Genomic DNA, 21,603 nt, shown 5'->3' on the forward strand with positions numbered 1-21,603 from the left:
AAAAATTCAGGAACAGATCTGGAGTAAAGATGCCATGATATTGAACATGTTTTCATATATATTCCTAAAACTCCTAAATTGGACCTGAGTGATCCAAGAAATTATTTGTATAAATGGATTTTTATTCACTTTTACATTTGTTAACAAGGCACAAAATGTGTTTTTTATGTTGTTAAAAGATTTGAAAGTATAATATATAATGTTGAAAAGCATTTGCCTTCAGTTAAATAAGAACTCATAGCTAGTTAATTGCAACTGGACTTTTATTGTACAGTTACAAAAAAAGTTTTCACAAAAATAATTGGAAAAAATATACCACTTCATAGCTAAGTTCTACAGAGAAAAGAATCTGTTAACAAAACTTGAGTTTTATAAATTAAGATGCAGGGTAGTACTTCTGAGCCCATGGTGCCAAGGAAGACATGTCCTATTTGGTCATTCAAATATAGAAGGAGGGAGTTATGATTAAGCATACAATGTATTTGTTTGTTAAAACTTTGTTTTTAAATTGCTATTCCTTGACATTACTTACGAAGTATCTATAACTTTTGATTTCTAAAACTATGTAATACAAAAGTGTACTTCCCTCATCTCATAAAATGCCAATGATATCAAGTAGGATATGAGTATTATGCTACTTTATTCATTCAGTGTGTCTGTTTTTAATACTAATAAGGCAATTTGACACAAAATATTCCTGTGGGAATAAGATGATAATTGTTTTTTGTTCCCTTCAAAATTGTGCTTTAATTGTTACAATCACAGGCAGTTTGCAAAGAACTGATAAGGCAACTAAAAGTGGAGAATTCTAGGATCAAAAGCATAACTGAAATGTAACAGCATGTAAGAGACAACTGGGGAAGGTAGCAGTGATGCATGTTTGTGGGGTTAGGTAAGTCTCTAAATAAGGAATTGGCATGTTTATTTTCTCTGATAATCTGTTTCCACAGTTGCCACCTGGAGGTTCTTTGTTGTGCTGGTGGAGGCTCACTTGCCCTTACACCGGATGTTCCAAATGTTTGCCTTTCCATTAGCTAAAAATTCTGTCCGTCTTCTATATGTTTCCTTCCCTCTCAATAGACCTTCTACTTTTTTATTGCTCATGAAAGACCTTAAAAATGAAGTAAAGCCAATATTTCAACATAAACATATAAAAGAAGGCTAATTATCCTATCAAAGGTATTCTCATCCCTGTTGTCATTAGGCCAGACTATATTGTGATGAGATGACTATGATATGTAGTACAAATTTGTTTGTTCAGCTTCCACCTGCCCCCAACTTGGTTTATCCATTAGCTCACTGATTATGCAAGTCTTGTAGTTCCTTGTTCATGCACTGGCATATAATGCAGCGTATATTTCAAAGATAAGTCTCTTGGAGATATTATACACAAGATATACTCTATTAAAATATTATTCAGGGGCACAGGGGTGGGTTCTCATTGACAAAACTGTACTGCCATAGTTGCTGAGAGAGGGTAGCAACAGGGATTAGACTTCTTGCTAGATATGGGTCTGGGACGCATCCCTGTTACACCCCTGGGAGACAAGGGCCCAGGGCAGAGAAGGAACCTGAAGTTAAAAAGTTTAGATATAACCAAAACCCATTAGTCACTATCCCTGTGTATACTGACAAATTTAATGGGACATGCTGCTTTATGTGGCTCTGTGTCCTCACCATAATACTTACTATTCCATACACCTAATTATATCTTTTAAATATCAAATAACCTTGCAGCAAATATCCTGACATGAGATATAAAATGAATGAAAAACCACATCTAGGCTTTTGTCTGAGTAAACACGCAAAAACCTAAACTTCTCTTCATGACCTGGAAATGTTTTATACTTATGGGAAACTTTGTGCCCTTAGCCTGATGATTTCAGATCTGTATATGAAGAGGAATGTATGTTTTTCTATAAGTTGCTAGACTGAAAGTACAATGGGACAGTATGAATCCTGGGACTAGGTAGAATTAAAGTTGAATGATGAGGTGTCCAGAAGCAACTGAAAGATGGCATATCACTCATTTCAAATAACTTTGCTTGTGTAACGTGGAGAATTCATTGTGATTGTGAGTTTCAGAGTATTGCTAAAATTAAAGGTAGCATTCCTACCTGCTTATAATGTCACATACATATGTATCTCATTAAAAAGGTCAAACCTTTTTCTGCCTTTAGATTTCAATAACAATGGTGTATTAATAAAAGGATCTAACATACACAGGCTTAAATAATTTCCATTTAAACTCAATGTGTAGCAAATCTTGATGAAAAGATTATTCTAGAATCTCAGTCCCAATTTTCCTGCAAGTTATATCTTCCCTCCTAATTTTTTAAATCACCTATCAGTACTTAATCCTTTTAAAAAGTGTGTATGTGTGTGCGCTGCAACAGTAAAAAGAAAAAGGAAAGACTTCCCCTTCCCCCAAAGATAGCCAGACTCATCAAAATAGTATGGTAGATGGCTATAAATGTCCTATAGGCATGTGTTACCACTAAAAAAATAAATACATGAATACTCCTTGAAAGGAGTGTTCTGTCTTGTAATACAACTATAAATCCTCATGCATTATCTGGGCCCATATTCCAGCCCTCTGCATCTAAGGCAGTAAAACTTACTATATAATTAGTACTGATGCCAGGTTTTGCTTTCTACTTTGCAGGTAGACTGCTTATTTTTAATATTTACTGGATTGCCATTATAAAAGGTACCCATACTTGTTTTCTTTGTATAGTTATATCACTGGGCTTATTAATGCAATAAATACTAATGTTATGGCTTCTGTAAATCATCTTTTTAAGATAGCTTTATATGCAATGTCTTAAGTCATCCAGTAACAGCTGTAGCTATTTAGGGCCCTGAGGTTCAAGGTGGTGGTTATGCTTTTCTTCTACAAAAATAAATAAATCATTAAAGACAGGGTTCAAGGTGGACCAGTTCTACATGGGTTGCTTACTAATGCTAGTTCATTTGTGTTAAGACCCAGTGCTGATCGCTATGGCTTGAGTGCCATTCCCTTGCTAAGGCATTTTGAGAAAACTATATCTGGGGGGTTTTTTGGGTGTGAATTAACAGAAATTTTATTTTAAAGAAATGTCTTTAACCATTTGGAACTTGGGGCACTTATTCCTCAGCATTTTCTTTGGTGATATCATTACTGCCTCGGGAAGAAAGTGCTGTGACATACAGCTGATTACTGGGTACCTACCATAGGACCTCCCTTCAGCCCTTCAAATGACTAAAATCCAAGCCCATGCAGAGAGAAATTGCTGTTAACATAGAACTGCTTAAAACATATTTCATCTTAGGTATTCTTACACTAGTGACATTATCATAGACATGTTTTACACTCAGATGGAGTTATCTGTACTTATTCACACCAGTTTTTGCTTTTGTTTCATGTATTTAAGCTAGCACCAACTATATATTCAGTCAAAAAGTGTCTTCATCCTACAGCATCAGGCCCCTCATCACACTCGATGAATGGGATGTCATAGAACGTGATGTTATTGAATGCCCATTGGTTCACGGCCTCACGCAAGATTTCCTGGGACAGGCGGTGTGCATATTCAAGGACCACAATATTGGTCCCTGAGGGTTGCTTCACTTCTTCGTTGACAGTAATTGAAGAAGGCATCCTAGGTGGAAGGTTCTCTTCTGGCATAAAGCTTTCTTCACACGCATGCTGCTTCTCAGCTTCAAATGGTGTAGGAAATGGGAAAGTTTGCTTTGATTTCATACAACCCATGTTATAAAGAGCTTTGACTAATGAAGGAAAGCAGTAGCAAAGACTATTTCAGCAGCATTTTTAGAAAACAAGAGAGTTCATCCATGTGACGTTGACCAGTGCTTTCCCTCTCCAGGTCACTTCAGTAATCGATGTTCCCTTTCAACACTCTTCATGTGCAGTGTTTATCTGTCAAGAAAAGGGAGGTTTCATTTTGAAGTTATAGAATGCAAAATACGATCAGTGGCATGTAAAAGTCCCTTTCACTTAGAGGAAATGTGAGGTAACAACAGCTTTATCTTATCAATAGAAAAAGGTAATCACTCAACAAAAATGGCAATTTACAAAATAGGAAACCAGTTTTTAAAGATCTTGAAGTTTTTATAAAACTGCAAGCAGTTAAAAACTTTTGCTAGCTTAGATTTATTTATCTATACCAAGGGTCAGCAAACGATAGCTCTTGAATCAAATTCCAGCTGCCTGTTTTTGTAAAGTTTATCAGAACACAGCCATGCTCATTTGTTTACATATTGTCTGTGGTTGCTTTCAGACTACAGTGGCAGAATTGAATAGTGGTGACAGACAAGACAAAATATGTTGGTATTTTCAGCTATTGAGCCTGAAACAGCCAATGCAGGACTGTTCCTGAGAAGGGATACACAAGGTGTTAAATCCCACACTTGATCATCCCAGGGTTCTGCTTGTGGGTATCTTCTGGCATTATCATGGGGAGGTGGAGCCCAAGGAGAGTGGCAATTCTAAGCTGAAGAAGCAGAGGTTTGGGTTCTGAAGCAACTGGAATTTATAAGACAGTGCAAGAGAACCTTGGGGAGGGAGGCAGAAATTTGCATGGTACTTGTTTGAGTGCTGGGGATGTGCATATGCCAGGATAAGGATCTACAAGACCTAGCAAAAAATTACTTGCTCTAAGACTTGGCGTTTCAGCCAGAGTAGAGAAATCTCATTGAACACTTAAGGCTTTTAGTTAGTACTAAGAAATGTGACACCATCTTTCTTAGGAGTCAGGAGCATACCTGAGAGCAGCAGTTGGCAAAGATTTTCTTAAAGGGCTAGATAGCATATGACTTAGGTTTGTGAGCCATATTGCTATACACTGAATATTTATGCCCCTGTTTATATGTTGAAACCCCAACCCCAAATATAATGGTATTTGGAGGTAGGACCTTTGGGAGGTGGTATTTGAGTATCAGTGCCCTTATATGAGATTCCAGAGAGCTCCCTTGCCCCCACCACCATGTGAGAAGCTGGCCATCTATGAACCAGGAAGTGGGCTCTCACCAAATATGCCAGTTCCTTTATCTTGGACTTCCTACCCTACAAAACTATGAGAAATAACTTTATGTTGTTTACAAACACCTAGTTTATGGTATTTTGTTACATGGCCTGAATGGGCTAAGGCACATAGGGTCTACTTCGCAACTATTGCGCTCTGGTGGTGTAGTGCAGAAGTGGCCAGAGAAAATATATAAACAAATGGGTGTGGCTATATTCCAATAAAACTTCATTTACAAAAACATCTAGCTAGCCTATGAGCCACATTCCACTAATTAAAATAGAAATAGTCTCACTCTAACAAAAAATAAAATACCATTTAAAGGAAGATAACATGATCCAGACTTGCTACAAGGTATTATTCACAATGTCTATAAATCAATAAACAAATCAGCCATATAAAGCAGCAAGAAAATGTGAGCCACAATCAAGAAAAAAAATTGTTAGATCTCTAAATGACCCAGCATTTCTTAAAGTTCTATTAAGGCAGCTATTTAAATATATTAGAACATAAAGGAAAAAACAATTATAGTGAACAAATAATCTCGGAGAAATGGAAACCTGAGAACTAAAATGTACAATATCTGAAATGAAAAACTGATTGTATGGGTTATTGAATGTTACAAATGAAAGGATTCATGAACATAAATCTATAGATTTACCCAATCTGAAAAATGGGAGAAAAGATTTTTAAGAATTGAACAGAGCAACCATTAAAAAGGTAATGCAAGTATGACTTACAAACAGTGAGTAATGAGATACATTTAACCCAGAAGAAGACAGGAAAGGAGGAACATAGGAAAAAAAAAGAAAATGGGACAATTAGAAAACAAATAGCAAAGTGACTGCATTCCATATAAGAAAATTATTTGAAAGGAAATGGACTAAAAATAACCACTGAAAGGCAGAGGTGATCAGACTGGTTAAAAAACAAGATCCAAACCACACAAATATAGTCAACTGATCTTTGGCAAAGGTAATATAATGGAGGAAAGACAGTCTTTTCAATAAATAGTAGTTCTGGAACAACTGAATACCCACATGCCAAAAAGAAATCTAGACACAGATCATACACCCTTCACAAAAATTAACTCAAAATAGATTACAGACCTATTAATAAATATAAAACACAAAACTATACCACTCCTAGAAGATAACATAGGAAAAAATCTAGATGACCCTAGGTTGACGATGACTTTTAGATTCCACACCTAAGGCACAATCCATGAAAGAAATAATTGGTAAGTTGGACTTCACTAAAATTTAAAACTTCTGCTCTATATAAGACATGGTCAAGAAAATGAGAAGACAAGCTTCAGACGGGGAGAAAATATTGTAAAAGCCTATTTGATAAAAGATAGGCTTTTAACAATAAAAGATTGTTACCTAAAGTATACAAAACTCTTAAAAGTCAACAATATGAACAACCTAGTTAAAAAATGGGCAAAGGAGCTGAACAGACACCTCACCGAAGAAGACATACAGATGGCAAATAAGCATATGGAAAAATGTTCAACATGATATCATTAGGGAATTGCAAATTAAAACAACAGTGATATAATAGCGAAAACCTAAAACACTGACACCACCAAATGCTAATAGAATGTGGAGCAACAGAACTCATTGGTGAAATACAAAATGGTACAGTCACTTTGGAAGACAGTTTGGTAGTTTCTTACAAAACTAAACATACTCTTACCATACGATCCAATAATTGTGTCTCTTAGTATTTACCCAAATAAATTGAAAACTTACATCCATGCAAAAATTTACTCAGGGATGTCTATAGCAGCTTTATTCATAATTGCCAAAACTTAAAAGCAACCACCATGTCCTTCAGTTAGATAAACTGTGGTACATCTAGACAATGGGATATTATTCAGTGTTAGAAGGAAATGAGTTATCAAGCCGTGAAAAGAAAGGAGGAATCTTAAATGCATATTACTAAATTAAGTCAATCTGAAGTGGCTACATACTTTATGATGATTACAACCATATGACATTTTGGAAATGCCAAACTTTGGAGACAGTACAAAGACCAGTGGTTGCCAGTGTTTATGGAGGAAGGTTAGATGAATAGGTGGAACACAGACAATTTTTAGGGCAGGGAAACTATTCTTTATGATGCTATACTGGTGAATTTATATCATTATACATTTGTCAAAACCCATAGATTATATAGTACAACACCAAAAATGAACGTGGACTAATATAACGTGGACTTTGAGTGATACAGATGTATCAATGTAGGTTTACCAGTTGTAACAAATATGCTGCTGTGGTATGGGATGTTGACGGTAGGGAATGCTGTGTCTGTGCGTGCACAAACACATGGGATATATGTGAACTCTTTCTATTTCCTGCTCAGTTTTTCTGTGAACTTAAAACTGCACTAAAGTCTAATTTAAAAAAAAAATAAACCAACTATATGCTATCTATAAGGTGCACACATTTAACATAAATGTGTATGTAACTAATAACAGCTTCAAAATACATGAAGAACTAAAAACTCACAGAACTGGAGAGAGAACAAACCTACAAGCATAGTTGGAAATTTAATCATCAGTAAACTGATAGAATATCCAAAGAAAAAAACAAGTAATATACATTTTGAACAACATTATGATCCAACTTGAGTTAACTGACATTTATAAGACACTATACCCAATAACTGTAATACATATTCTTATCAAGTGCCTATGGAACATTCTTCAAGACTGACTACATATGATGGTCTCAACAGATTTCAAAGGCTTCAGATCTTACAGAGTATATATTCCAACCACCCAGAATTAAATTAGAAATAAATAATAGTAAAATAGTCAGAAGAGCCCCAAATATTTGGAAACTGAACATCACATTTCTAAATAACCCATGGGGCAAAGAAGATATCACAAGGGAAATTAAAAGCCACGACAAAGTTTTGAAATGCATTGTTAAAACTTAGAAGGAAATTTATAGATTTAAATGTTTGTAACAGAAAGGAAGAAAAGTTTAAATAGTTATCTAAGCTTTCATCTTAAGAAGCTAAAAAAGAAAAGTAAACCCAAAGTAAGTAGAAGGAAGGAAATATAGGTAAGAGTAGAAATTAATGAAGCAAACAGTAGAGTAAATTGATGGGACCAATGCCAGTTCTTTAAAAAGCTCGAATACACAAATCTCTATACAAACTGATGAAGAAAAATAAGAGATGTCACATATTTTCAAGATATATAAAAATGGACATTACTACAGATTCTAGATACATTTAAAAGGCTAACAGAGGAGTAATATGAACTTCAAGCCAATACCAGATTACTAAAACTGGCACAAGAAAAAAAAATCTGATAGCCCTATATCAATTAAAGAAATTGAATTTGTAATTTAAATCTTTCCAAAAAGAAACCTCCAAGGCCCAAAGGGCTACATGATAGAATTCTATCAAACATGTCAAGAAGAAGTAATACCAATCTTACCCAAACCCCTCAGAAAAGAAAGGAAGAAACATTTCCAAAGTCATTCTATTATATATGAGGCTGGAATTACCCTGTTACCAAGACCAAAGACAAAGCTCAACTTTACAGGCCAATACCCTTATGAATATAGACCCAGATATTTTTTAAATGGCAAATTGAATCCAGCATATCGAATATGGATAATACATAATGACCAAGTGGGATTTATACCAGAAATAAAAGGAATGCAGTATAACATTCAAAAGTGAGTAAATGCAGTCGGGTGCGGTGGCTCACGCCTGTAATCCTAGCACTCTGGGAGGCGGAGGTGGGCGGATCCTTTGAGCTCAAGAGTTCGAGACCAGCCTGAGCAAGAGCGAGACCCCATCTCTACCAAACATAGAAAGAAATTATACAGACAGCTAAAAATATATATAGAAAAAAAAAATTAGCTGGGCATGGTGGCGCATGCCTGTAGTCCCAGCTACTTGGGAGGCTGAGGCAGGAGGATTGCCTGAACCCAGGAGTCTGAGGTTGCTGTGAGCAAGGCTGATGCCATGGCACTGTAGCCCGGGCAACAGAGTAAAACTCTGTCTCAAAAAAAAAAAAAAAAAGTGAGTAAATGCAATTCACTATAGTAACATAAAAAAGAGAAAAATCAGATGATCTCAATAGAAACAGAAAAAGCATTTGATAAAACACCCATTTTCATGATAAAAATTTTCAAAGTATTGATTGGAGGGCCTTCCTTAAACTAATGTTAATGGTGAAAAACTGAACACTTTTCCCTATGATAAGAACAAGGCAGCGATGTTCTTTCTCATGATTTCTTTGTATAAGATTTTTCTGGAGGGTCCTACCCAGTGTGAGGAAGGAAGGAGAGGTAGGGAAGAAATACAAAACATCAAGATTGAGGGAGAAAGAAAACTGCCTTTATTTGCAGATGACATGATTGTATATGTAGAAAATCCTAAGGATTATATAAAAAAATTACTAGAATAAGTAATTTTAGCAAGGTCTCAACATATAAAAGTTACATACAAAAATCAATTTTATTTCCATGTACTTAGCAGAAGATTATTGCCGTTTGCAATAGCATCAAAAATATAAACACTTAGGGATAAATTTAACCAAGTATATGAAAGAAAGCTACATTGTATATTTCATGTATGTTATACATGAAAAATACAAATTGTTACTAAGAAAAAGTAAAGAACCTAAATAGAGGGATAAACAGTTTTTTTTTTTTTTTTTTTTTTTTGAGACAGAGTCTCACTCTCTTGCCCCAGCTAGAGTGCCATGGTGTCAGCCTCGCTCACAGCAACCTCAAACTCCTGGGCTCAAGTGATCGTCCTGCCTCAGCCTCCCCAGTAGCTGGGACTATAAGCATGCACCAACATGCCCAGCTAATTTTTTCTATTTTTAGTTGTTTGGCTAATTTCTTTCTTTCTTTTTTTTTTTTTTTTAGTAGAGATGGGGTCTCGCTCTTGCTCAGGCTGGTCTAGAACTCCTGAGCTCAAGTGATCCTCCCGCCTCGGCCTCCCAGAGTGCTAGGATTACAGGCGTGAGCCACCGCACCCGGCCCATAAACACTGTTCTTGATCTGGAAGACAATATTAAGACAATTCTTCCCAAACTGATGTATACACTTAGCATAATTCCAGCAGGCCTTTTTGTAGACAGTGACAAATTCACTTAGCATAATTCCAGCAGGCCTTTTTGTAGACAGTGACAAATTGATTCTAAATTCCAATCAAAATCCTAGCAGGATACACACACACACACACACACACACACAACACACACACCAGCTGATTATAGATTGTATATGGGAATACAAAGAAACTAAAATAGCCAAAATTTTGAGAAAGAAGAACAAAGTTGGAGTACTCATATGACTAATTTTAAGAATGACTATCAAACTACAGTAATCAGACGATGCTATATTGACAAAAGGCTAGACACAAATCTATGGAACAGAATAGAATCAAGATAGAGAACCATATAAATATGGTCAACTGATTTTTGACAAATGTGTAAAAACAATACGAAAAGGATAATCTTTTCAACAAATGGGATTGGGACAAGTGGATATTCATATACCCTCCTCCCCCCACAAAAAAAACTCTACCTATACCTTATACTATATACAGAAATTAACTCAAAAGGATCATAGATCTAAGTGTAAAATGTAAAACTAAAAGACTTGAAGACAGAAAATATTCATGATCTTGGGTTAGACAGAGTTATTAGATGTGACAACAAAAGCATGAACTATAAAAGTAGGCTAAATCAAAACTGAAATCTTTTCCTCTGCAAAAAAACATAGTTGAGAAAATGAAAGATAAATGTAAAAAATATTTGCCAACCATCTATCCTATAAATGACTTAAATCCAGAGTATATAAATAACAATCAAAATTCAATAGCAAGAAAACAAAGAACCCAGTTTAAAAAATGGACAAAAGATTTAGGCAGACATTTCACCCAATACCACCTATGAACAGCAAATAAAATAGCAAATGAAAGTGCGCAGCATCCTAACAGCCATTAGGGCAATGCAAATTAAAACCATAAGATAACGCCATACACCTATTAGAATGGGTAAAGTAAAAGTAATATCAAGTACTGGTGAGTATGCAGAGCAACTGCAACTCTCATACTTTGCTAGTGGGAATGCAAAATGATAGCCACTCTGGAAAACGGTTTGGTAGTTTCTTAGGAAGTTGAAACAACCACTTATCATATGACCCAGCAATCCTACTCCTATTTACCCTAGAGAAAGGAAAATTTGTGTTCACAAAAAGACTTTTATACAAATGTTCATCATGGCTTTATTCATAATTGCCAAAAGTTGGAAATAACAGTATTGATCAACATGGATAATTCTTAAAGGCATGCTGATTGAAGCAGCTAGTCTTAAAAGGTTATACTTACTACATGAGTCTATTTATATGACATCCTGGAAAAGGCAAAACTATAGGGACAGATAACGGGTTAGAGGTATGAGTAGATTGTGACTACAAAGGGGCAGCAGGAGGGAGCTTTTTTGGGGTGATGGAACTATTCTTTATTCTGATCATGGTGATAGCTATGGCAAATCTATACATGTACTAAAACTCACAGAACTGTTCACCAAAATAAAGTCAGTTTTATTGTATGTAAGTTAAAAATAAAAAAGATATTTCCAAAAAACACAATACCTTTACCCACTAAGATGGCTAAAATTAAAAAGCCTAGTGTTGTTGAGGACGTGGAATCCATATATTGCTGGTAGGTGTGTAAAATGGTACAGCCACTTTAAAGAACTGGTTAGCTGTTTCTTATAAAGTTAACCATGTACTTAACCTGTGAACCAGCCATTTTATTTCTAGGTATTTATCTAAGACAAATGGAAACATGTCTGTTAAAAAAACTTATATACCAATGTCTGCAGCAGCTTTATTTATAATAACCAAAACTATTTATAGGAACAACTCAGACGCCCATCAGTAGGTAACTAGATAAACAAATTGGAGATATCCTTAAAATGGAATAGTACCTGACAATAAAAAAAGAATAAACTATTGGTACATGCAACAGCATGGATGAACCTCAAACATTTTGCCCAAAATCTCAGGAACATGTTGAGCCAGGTACAAAAGACTGATCATATTTGTATGAATTGCAAGATTGGACAATACTAACCCTATGGATTGAAATCATAATAGTGGTTCCCTTTCGATGAGAGGTGGTAAGGACTGCTTGGAACTTTCTACATGATGGAAACATTCTATACCTTGATTGGGGTGTTGGTTACATGAGGTATATGTTTGTTAAAATTTGTCAGATTGTACCCTTAACATCTGTGTACTGTATTTCACTACAATTTTTACTGTGATAAAATGTACAGATCAGTTTTTGAGAACATTCTGGTACACCTAAATCCAGGGGACTAATGTATTTGTACCTTAAAAAGACTGCCTGTTTGAATCAGTCACACCGAATTTTAAAATCAGTCTAAAATTCCAGCTCTTAAAGGGATTGGGCAGCACGCAGAGCACAGACCGGCTCCCTATGCTACATGCCTCCAGTGCTTCGCTGCTGTTTCCTTTGCACGCTGGCCTAAAACCAGCCCAAACCCAGCGGTCATATTCTTCTGAACCTAGAGAAGAGCACACCTAACTCCTACCACCAGTTGCCAGTTCAAGGGCTTTCTTCATTTCTCACCTCCTTGAGTGCTTTGATTTACATTGATGGCAATAAAAGAGAAACCACATTGGAAATTGGATGTGAGAGTCCTTTGTCCCTTATGGTGCTAAGAGGGGTGGAGTGGGGATAGAGATACATAACCTTATCCAAAGAACTAGATTAATAATACTTCATTCCCCCCCCCCTTTAGTTTGACCATATTTCTAGATTGTCTATAGGACCTCAAGATACTTAGATAGTAAAATATTTATGCTGTCAATCTTCAGCTGGTTTATAGCCATAGTGCTTTTATCAATGATAGAAGATGATGGTTCTTGAGTTATTTATCACTTCTGCTGACTAATTTATATTATGTTTACCACCTCTTCCCAACTAGTAGATGAAATAGACAGCTATGCCTGGCTGTTTCCACTTGCAGAGGAAACTGACCCAGAGAAAGTTCTTATGGAAAGTAAGCATGGACCGCCCGCTGCTAATTCCAGACACTTCCTGGAATAACAGTTGCTCCAACGATAATTTCTCCAGTCACAGATTATTTTTTAAGTGTTAAACTTCCTCCTCTTCTTGAATTTACATCAATAGAACCTCCACCCCAACTTTGAAGTTAATTCTTGCCAGTAAAGACCAAGGCAGCTCCTTCCCAGGGTCTCTTATTACTATCTTGTCATTGCCCCTGTCCTTGACCTGGTCTCTCAATCACTAGCAGGGACATTAAGGCCTAGAGCTCTCCCAAACAGGTCTGTGGGCACTACCCCAGGACTAGCTGTCAGCTCTAGCCTTCGGGTTCTATCTTGGGTAAAATGACACTGATATATTCATGCCATTAGGTAATCAACTGCTCCACTAACTAGCTGTCTAATTGCTCATTACATGTCGAGAGAAGTTGTAGTTACCCTAACAGAATGGGATTAGTAAACTGCCCCACATATTTTGTGAACTTGATTGGATTTTAGCTCTGTAGTTTCCATCCCAGAGAAGCCTCTTAAGATTTATAATGAATGAGAAAGTATGATCCTTAAAGTCAGAGCTAAAGGAGAAAAGAAAAGTTTTGTGTGAAGCGTCTACTGTTCGTAGTAGCAACTGTTTGTTTAAATACTTGATAGAATCTTAAAAGGCAGTTACAATCCAAGCCTGTACACCACTGAAGAACAAATATGCTTTGTATAATTTCAGTATCCCCTAATAACATAGTTGATTCATAGAGAAGAAATAAAGTTTCAACAGTGTTAACCATTAACACAAGTTAATGATTAAGCAGATATATGATTAACCTTTGGACAGCAGATGTGATCGGCTGACCTGAGTTAATTTTTAGTCTATTGTTCACTTGTCAGTGGGAAGTTACTATGGCCATCAGTTGAAGGCATGATACATTAAATGCCATATGTTAACCAGGAAAAGTATTTTGGCTTTCTTGTCATTTTAACTGGCTGATTATAGAAATATAAAATGTTTAAACAAATAAAATTTCTCAAAAATATTTAAATCAATATCTTTTATGCCTTAGCATATAATCTCAAGATACACAGAGCTTTCAGTGAGAACATCCCTTAACCATCCAGTCAGTCCATGTTGAGGGAATGTATGTGTTCAGGACCTATGTCCATAGAATGTAAGTGCTTTCAAAATTTACTTAATGAAATAAAATAAAAAAGAGAGAGAAAGACCAAGATGAGAACTTATGCAGGCTACAAGTAGTGTAGATGTCCAGAGAAGGTCTTTAATTTGCTTAATCTTTGCCCTAATAGGTGAGGTGGCTAATTGTTCATGCCACTGCCAGCTAAAAATAATAAAATCTAACAGTGCCTTTCCTCCCACCACTCCCCCTCCCTCTTCCCCCAAATCCCAATGCACAGACACATACATACACATCACACACACAGTCATACATGAGGAAAAGAAAGCCCCTTTTACATGTTTCAATGTTGTTTGAAGCCTCAAAGCACTAAGTATATAAAGTGCAGCAGGCCACAGCCCTGGGATTTCCCTCAGGAATGGGTCTAGCAACTACTGGGCCTTCTGTTGGGTCCTTCAAAGAGAAAATGTGATTGCCTGCAGCCCATTATTTATAGTTCCTTTTGGAGCTGTGGTCGTCCATCCTGGGTGCAGTGTCATTAAAAGGAGTAAGCTCCTTGGGAAGATGCCAGGGAAAGTATCACAAAAAGCCTTAACTTAGTTACGGGCTAGGCCCAAACACAAAGCTCCAGCAAAGAAAACCCACAAAACTTCTAAAATCTGCTCTGTAAACAAACAGGCTACTAAATCCCTGGAAGGCCATTTTAAATACTAGATTAATAGAAGTGGTTTATTTTATTATTGTCCCATTTTATAAGCCTTTACACAGGTTTCTAAGATGTTTTATATGTCAAGTTATGGCTTAAAATGGGCCCTATCCTTAATTAATGCAACTGTCTATATAAAGCATGTTATAGTCTTTAAAAAAAAGTCTTATGCATATATATAGGATCTTTCAAATTTAGGTGTAGATGCAATTAATAAAAATGCCGATTCATTAAAAACATAACGGAGTTCATTAAAAATATATATAGCTGGCCGGGCATGGTGGCTCACACCTGTAATCCTAGCACTCTGGGAGGCTGAGGTGGGAGGATTGCTTGAGCTCCGGAGTTCGAGACCAGTCTGAGCAAGAGCAAGACCCTATCTCTACTAAATATAGAAAAATTAGCCAGGTGTTGTGGCATGTGCCTACAGTCCTAGCTCCTTGGGAGGCTGAGGCAGGAGGATCACTGGAGCCCAGTAGTTTGAGGTTGCTGTGAGCTATGGTGACACCACTGTACTCTACCTGGGGCAACAAAACAAGACTCTGTCTCAAAAAAACAAGAACAACAATAAAAATATATGTATAACTGAGTTCCTAATAGCATATTTGTCATTATTTGTTCTCTAATAATGGATGCTAAGAGTATATTTTCTTATGGGGATTTGTGAAAATTGGACAATAAATGGAGGTCTTTGTACTGGGAATATTGAGAATCACCAACTTGGACTAAATTCATGAGGATCAAATGACACCAGTTAAACAGGCAAACAGAAATGGACTCAATTTAAATTTAATATTCTTTCTCTTTCACCGAAAAGTAAAAGCTAGGAAATACTGTAAATATGACTTTGGTCAGTCTGAAGGTCACCCAAAGAACACTACTGTAGGGTCCTTAGGGACTGAGTGGTTGGTTTCGCCCTCAGGCACACAGAACACATACGGTGTGCAGCTGCTCGCCAACAGGGCAGCCTCAGATGGCTCTTCATGTGGTCACACTTGGGGCCAAAATTTCCCAATGGAGAGGCAGAGAAAATAGCTTTGGTAAGTGAAAGGACAATGTTTGAGACTCTAGTAAACCTGGGTAGAGCTGTGTGATATAATTTTATCTGTAAACTGGGCTCTACCTCATATTCATCATGAAAATTAAGTGGGATTCTCTATGAAAAGCATCTAGAACTGCCTTGGAATGTGGAAGGTGTTCTGTGTTATTTCCTTATTTCTCCAGATTGTCTCCTAAACCTACTAAGATCAAATTATTAATTATTTTAAGTGCTTTAATTATTATATCTTAAGATTATAATTAAGGAATGTAGCATAATTTAAGAATGCCAACAGTCATTTAGGATTTTGAAAAGTTAGAATCGGGTGATAGCTTTCTTAAGTCAGGTATCAATACTACTTCTCATTTACCAGGACCTCAGGTGGAGGGGAAGAAAAAAACCAACCTACAAGCAGGCATTTCCCTCAGCCCTTCTGGGCTTTACTTTGGGTGCTACGTGGCTTAACCTGGCCACTCCTATTTATGACTATGAATATGGAACTTCAATCTGCAGCAATTCCTCTAGCACCGTAACATAGATCCTCACAGGAAAATGAAAGGTAGCTTCTGATCAACTAGTTAAGAAAACCTGATCTAGAACCTCTCCACACTTTATCACCCTTTGTTAAGGTGGTATTAAGCCCCAAATTCTAACCATCTCCATGAATCACATTTCTTTTGCAAACTCCTGCACATACATATGTAATTTAATCTGTTTTATTTATCTGGTTACTCTTTTATCAGTTTGATTCACAGGCCCCAATTACTGAACCTAAGAGGGTAGGGTAGAGAAATGCTTTTTTCCTCTCCTAAAAATTCAATTTTAGTCTTTATGTTATGTAGTAAAACCACTTCACATATTTTAGAACAAGACGGAGACATAAATAATAAGTGTTAAGTGCTATGCACCACATTAAATTCTAGGCAGCAGTAGATGTAATTCTGAGCACTAAAAAGAACCATTACTCTGACGTGGAGACATGGAAGAATACAGTGTTCCACTTAGACTCTAGGTCACAGGATCAAAAATTCAGAAAGTTTTGCTATTTAAAGTTTAATAATTCCTTCATGATACATATACTACACTTCTTTCCCTAAGGAGTTGTTGTAGGATTTTTATTCTCTGTGGTTGATGGTACAGTATCCCATCAAGTGAGTCTCCTTGCCACACTGATACTCATTTCCTCCTTCTAACCCCCTCTAAGTTGAAACACAGCACTTCCCTTATCTCCACCCGGCACCCTTTTCCCGCTTCCTTCCTTACACCACAGCACTATCTTCAAGGACAGGGGAAGCCCCATCTCCTTCCCGCAGACTTCCCAGAATACCTCCAACTCTTACTCAAAATTCTCTTCTTGAACCGATTAGTCTAGTCTATTTAATTTATAAATGCTATCTCCCCAAATGAGATTAGATATTCCTCGAGGGCAGGAGTCATTTTTTTCTTTTATTATTTTGCACAGAACAGTTCTCTACATCAAGGCACTTAATGAATGCTTATTAAAGTTTAGCCATTTCTCAAATATCCATGTGTCTGCAATGTGTTAGATGTTGGGAATAAAACAGTGAAATTTACATGGTTCTGCCTCTTCCAGGGTGTTTACATGCAAAGGCCACAAACTTGCAGTAGTGTTTGGCCAGTGTTTTTGTTTGGCTAGTGCAGTGTTTAAACTGCTCGGAATTAGAATATCCCTAAGCTGGTCATTCACTCTAGTCCACAGGTCTGTTACTCCCTTGGGTCTGGCACCCATTCAGCTTCAGTAATTTATGTGACCTTCAGCCTCTTGTGAAACACCCTTAATTTCACAACTCTAAATTTATACAGAATAAATTAATTCTTAAAATACAAAGCTCTCCCCTTATCAGATACTGACTAGAGTTATTTACTACTGCCAAAACTTCCAACATTACAATACCATGAGTGGTTTTATTTCTCTACCACCAACTTGGTGCATGTTGTTCACTGTACACTCACTATATGGAAAAGAGGCTCCAGCTGGAAAATTCTCAAATCCAAGGGCAGATGGTGTATTAATTAATTAGAGAAAGAAAGCAGAAGTGCTCAGCAACTGTTTGGCTTCCTTAAAGGCAAATTATCTTCAAGCTAGAAAGGATAGAAACCTCATTAAGAACGAACTAAGGTACAAGAGGAAGAGGTCACTTTATGAGAATCCACATCTTCAGATTGTGGGGAATTACATTCCAGGGTACCAAGAGAAACTGCAGAGGTCAGTAGAGAAATATTCTGACACTCTCCAGAAAAACATGGAGAAGGGTGGAGGTCTCAAGAGGCTAGAGACTCAAACGTAATTTTTTAACCCCTAATGTTTTTATTTTTAATATTCAAAACCAAAGGAAAGAATTTGAATCCCTAGGCTTTACAGACCAGTAAGTTTGATATCAATCTCTGGCAAAATTCAAGACTTAATCATTAAATAGGGGCTAATTAGGGGGTAAAAAGGTTGGGGATTTCTAGGAACAAACAGTTTGCTAAGAATCATTCAGTTTTAAACTAATGTCATTTATTTTTGTGGTATATCAGGGAATACTCAAGATCTTTATTTTTAGCAAGGCATTTGATTAAAATTTTTCTTGTCCTTATGGAGAATACTGATCTGTGGACTAGAATCATTTGCTAAATAAGAAAGACGGGGCCGAATCCAGCTAATTCATTAATTTGAGAAGGCCAACTATATTTCCAACCAGTATTGTACTTGGCACTTTCATTACCTTGAATTTTAACCACCACTCTGGAAGGCAGATGTTACTAACCTCATTTTATTGATATAGAAGTTTCTCAAGGTTGCAAAACTAGCAGGTGTCAGGACCAGACTATAAAACCAGGCTCCAAAAATCCAGGACCATTTCTGCTGTGCCACAGGCTTCTATATGTGCCACCATGAAAGCAAAATGACCTGTCCCATATATTATCAGTGACTTGAATGGTGAATAAACTCAGCAAATGTGCAGGTGACACAAAACCGGAAAGTAGAATTAACATGATGTATGTTGAAATCAAGACTAAAACAAATCTAACAAACTGGAAATGGGAGGGAGGCTTTAAGTAATACAAGCCCACAGAACAAAAAAGCTCAGATTCAGATTCAAGAAATGCTTAATTACATAATAAAACAATAACACCTACCTTGACAGCAAACCATGGAAGGTTGGGAGGGGGGGTGAGGTTTTTAGTCAACTTTGGTGTGTTTACTACAAAAGCCAATTAAGCAATAGATGATTTTGTTTGAAGATGGGAACTCATTGTACTCCTCACTGTTCTGGTTATACTGATTTATTGAATTAAATTTTGATCTACGGATTTTTAGCACAGAGAAGGGTCTTAGATAAGGAAGGAAACATAAAACTATTATTTATTGAAGATAACATTTACTGACTTCTAGGCACTTATACTAAGTACTTTACGAAGATTATTAATTTAATCCTCACAGTAACCCAATGGTAGGTAAGAGTATATTATTCCCATTTTACCAATGAGGAAACCAAGGCTCAAGGATCTGAAAGGCTATCAAGAGGAGACAAAAATCTTATTTTGTATCACTTTAGACCTTTCATTTAACTATTTCTTGGTCATGGAACCTTTTAAGACTCTGAAAAATTTTAGATCTTTTTTGCAGAAAAATCCTTTTTATAATTTCACAAGTTGGAGGGCTATTGGCAAATTGGTCTAATGAGAAAGGTACAAGGAAGCAATTGTCCGTTTGGTGTAAACAAGGACTTGCTAACAGAAAGGAGGAATACCTCAAAATGTGAGCTCCCTGTCGCTGAAGTATTCTATCAAAATGTAGCTGGTCTTTCAAGAATGTTATATAGGAGATATTAAAATACACTGGAGGTCGGTCTGTGATTTTAAAGCATCTGTTTTCTATAAGATTGAGGGCCTAAATAAGTAATTTTTATAATGTGAGCAAAACAAAGTTCAAAACTGAAGTTATTTTTCCAGACCATTCTGCTTTGAATATTCAATGTTATTTCCCATCTATTTATGATAGCCACATCAGGTACTTGAAAACAACCCAATCCAAAGGGAAAAAGGAACATCCAACTGTTGATCTTGGTGTGATTTATACTTCGTCATAATAAAAGTAGATTCCTTATTCCTCTAAATTCTTATCTTAAAACTTTCCTAAGATAAATACCATATACACTAGATTCTAAAAAGATGGAGTCTTTGATGAGAACATTTACTAGTTCATAATTTTGTTAGCCTACTTCTATTAATATAAAGGATGGGGGGGGTGTTGGTGGCAGACGAGAGACGTTAGAGAAACAACTCCAACTTTTCTGCTTTGCTTTTCACATCCCTTGGCTAATGGCTCAGGATCAAACCCGTCCACTCTGCTTTATTACTTATTTGCATTATTTCACCTTAAGATTCAGCCTCTCCCACAGCTCCAACGAGCACGAGAGCTAATACTTTGCGCAACACAAGCCATTCAGAGCACAATTCTGACAGCTTGGCATACAAATAAAACGTTCACGGGCAAATCTTTTACCTGAAAATCTTCATTCATTCTTCAGGTAAAAAGCAGAATGATACTGCAACTCATAATGAAATACCTTTAATTTGGGGGCTCAGAACAAGATGGAAGGAGTAGGGGCTAACTCTTCTCAATTGGGGGCACGCAGCTGTGAGGCTCTGTCTAAGGCAGCTGGCCGAGAAATGTCTCCTTTAATTAAACCGTCCTGTAACTCGCAGGTTTCTGCCATTGCAAAATGAAAAAGGCACAGCTGACAAGCAAAGACCGACAGACAGACCGCCCCCCTCCCCAGACGCCCACTTCCCAGGTGTTCACTTACGCAACACCTCGCCGGGGCAGCTGTGCGCCCATCGCGCGTCCCGACAGCCGAGGGGCCGAGGAGGCGTGTGGCGCTCGCGGGCGTCAGGCCCGGGCCGTCCCGGCGCTCCCGGAGTCCGCGCTGCTCCGCGGGGGCCGCCGGCGTCAGGGTGCGCAGGACCGAGGCCGGGCGGGGGCGAAGCGCAGTCCAGCGGCAAGGGCAGCGGCCCGCCTGCCCGCCGGCGCCCGGGTTAGCCGAGGGGCAGCATCTGGAGGACGGGGCGTCCTTCGGCGGCGCTGCGGGCTCGCGGCCCCTCCTCCCGCAGTCCCCGCCGTGCCAGCAGCGCGCTCCTCGCCGGTTCGCGCCCCGCACCGGCCGCCCCGCAGGTGGCGATCAAGGGACGCCGGGCTCCAGGGCGCGCCCTCTGCGGGCTGCAGGCGAATTTGGCGCGGCGGGGACAGAGGTGCCAGGATCACAACTCAGGCAGGGGCGGGGCGGAACTGGGCTGTGAGAGGGGTAGATCTGAGCCTTCGCCCTCACCCCATTACAAATACGCTGCTGCCTCCGCGACAGGAACTAGACCCCAGCAAGTTCAATGGAAGCATAAGCGAGCAAGTCACTCCACTGTCCTGGTCCCTGGCCCCTCATCTGAGCCTCCCGGGCTGCGAACCCTCCTGAGCTCTGCCCTGGTAAGAGGAGGAGCTGCTCTCCAAGGCCCCTGCACGGGCGGGCCTGCTTTGGGGACGGCAGGTGCCGGACGCGGGCAGGTGACCCTGCAGCCGCCCCGCCGTCTGCCCAGTTACGGGTTCTGGCGCTCGCTCGGGGCCAGGCTTGGCAGC

At 38.0% G+C, this 21,603-nt stretch overlaps 2 protein-coding genes across 6 annotated transcripts in view; one reads left to right on the forward strand and one right to left on the reverse strand.

The window, feature by feature from the left end:
* The window catches only part of HIBCH (3-hydroxyisobutyryl-CoA hydrolase), a 92,988-nt gene that overhangs the window by 70,561 nt on the left and 824 nt on the right, over positions 1–21,603 (forward strand). For 2 of the 4 annotated variants that reach the window (XR_006736928.1, XM_045559574.1), the window contains one exon: positions 2,666–2,842. The exons of 1 other annotated variant lie outside the window; for it this stretch is intronic. The gene's annotated coding sequence lies outside the window, so the exon portion shown is untranslated. Of the gene's footprint in view, positions 1–950; positions 2,640–2,665; positions 2,843–21,603 lie in introns of those variants that run through there. One more of the 4 variants, XM_045559575.1, reaches the window with a different exon arrangement.
* Positions 250–21,059, reverse strand: C8H2orf88 (chromosome 8 C2orf88 homolog). 2 transcript variants are annotated; one of them, XM_045559579.1, is made up of 2 exons: positions 20,786–21,054; positions 250–3,919 (listed from the first exon to the last, which is right to left on the reverse strand). In XM_045559579.1, exon 2 carries the CDS (start codon positions 3,749–3,751, stop codon positions 3,449–3,451), a length of 303 nt encoding a protein of 100 aa, XP_045415535.1. In that variant the 5' UTR covers positions 3,752–3,919; positions 20,786–21,054; the 3' UTR covers positions 250–3,448. The 2 variants fall into 2 exon arrangements, 1 of the variants encoding a protein (XP_045415535.1); XR_006736930.1 differs by lacking the exon at positions 250–3,919 and adding an exon at positions 20,566–20,688 and having other exon boundaries at positions 20,786–21,059.

The sequence above is a fragment of the Lemur catta genome, chromosome 8 (genome assembly GCF_020740605.2).
Source record: "Lemur catta isolate mLemCat1 chromosome 8, mLemCat1.pri, whole genome shotgun sequence".
NCBI classification, from domain to species: Eukaryota; Metazoa; Chordata; class Mammalia; order Primates; family Lemuridae; genus Lemur; species Lemur catta.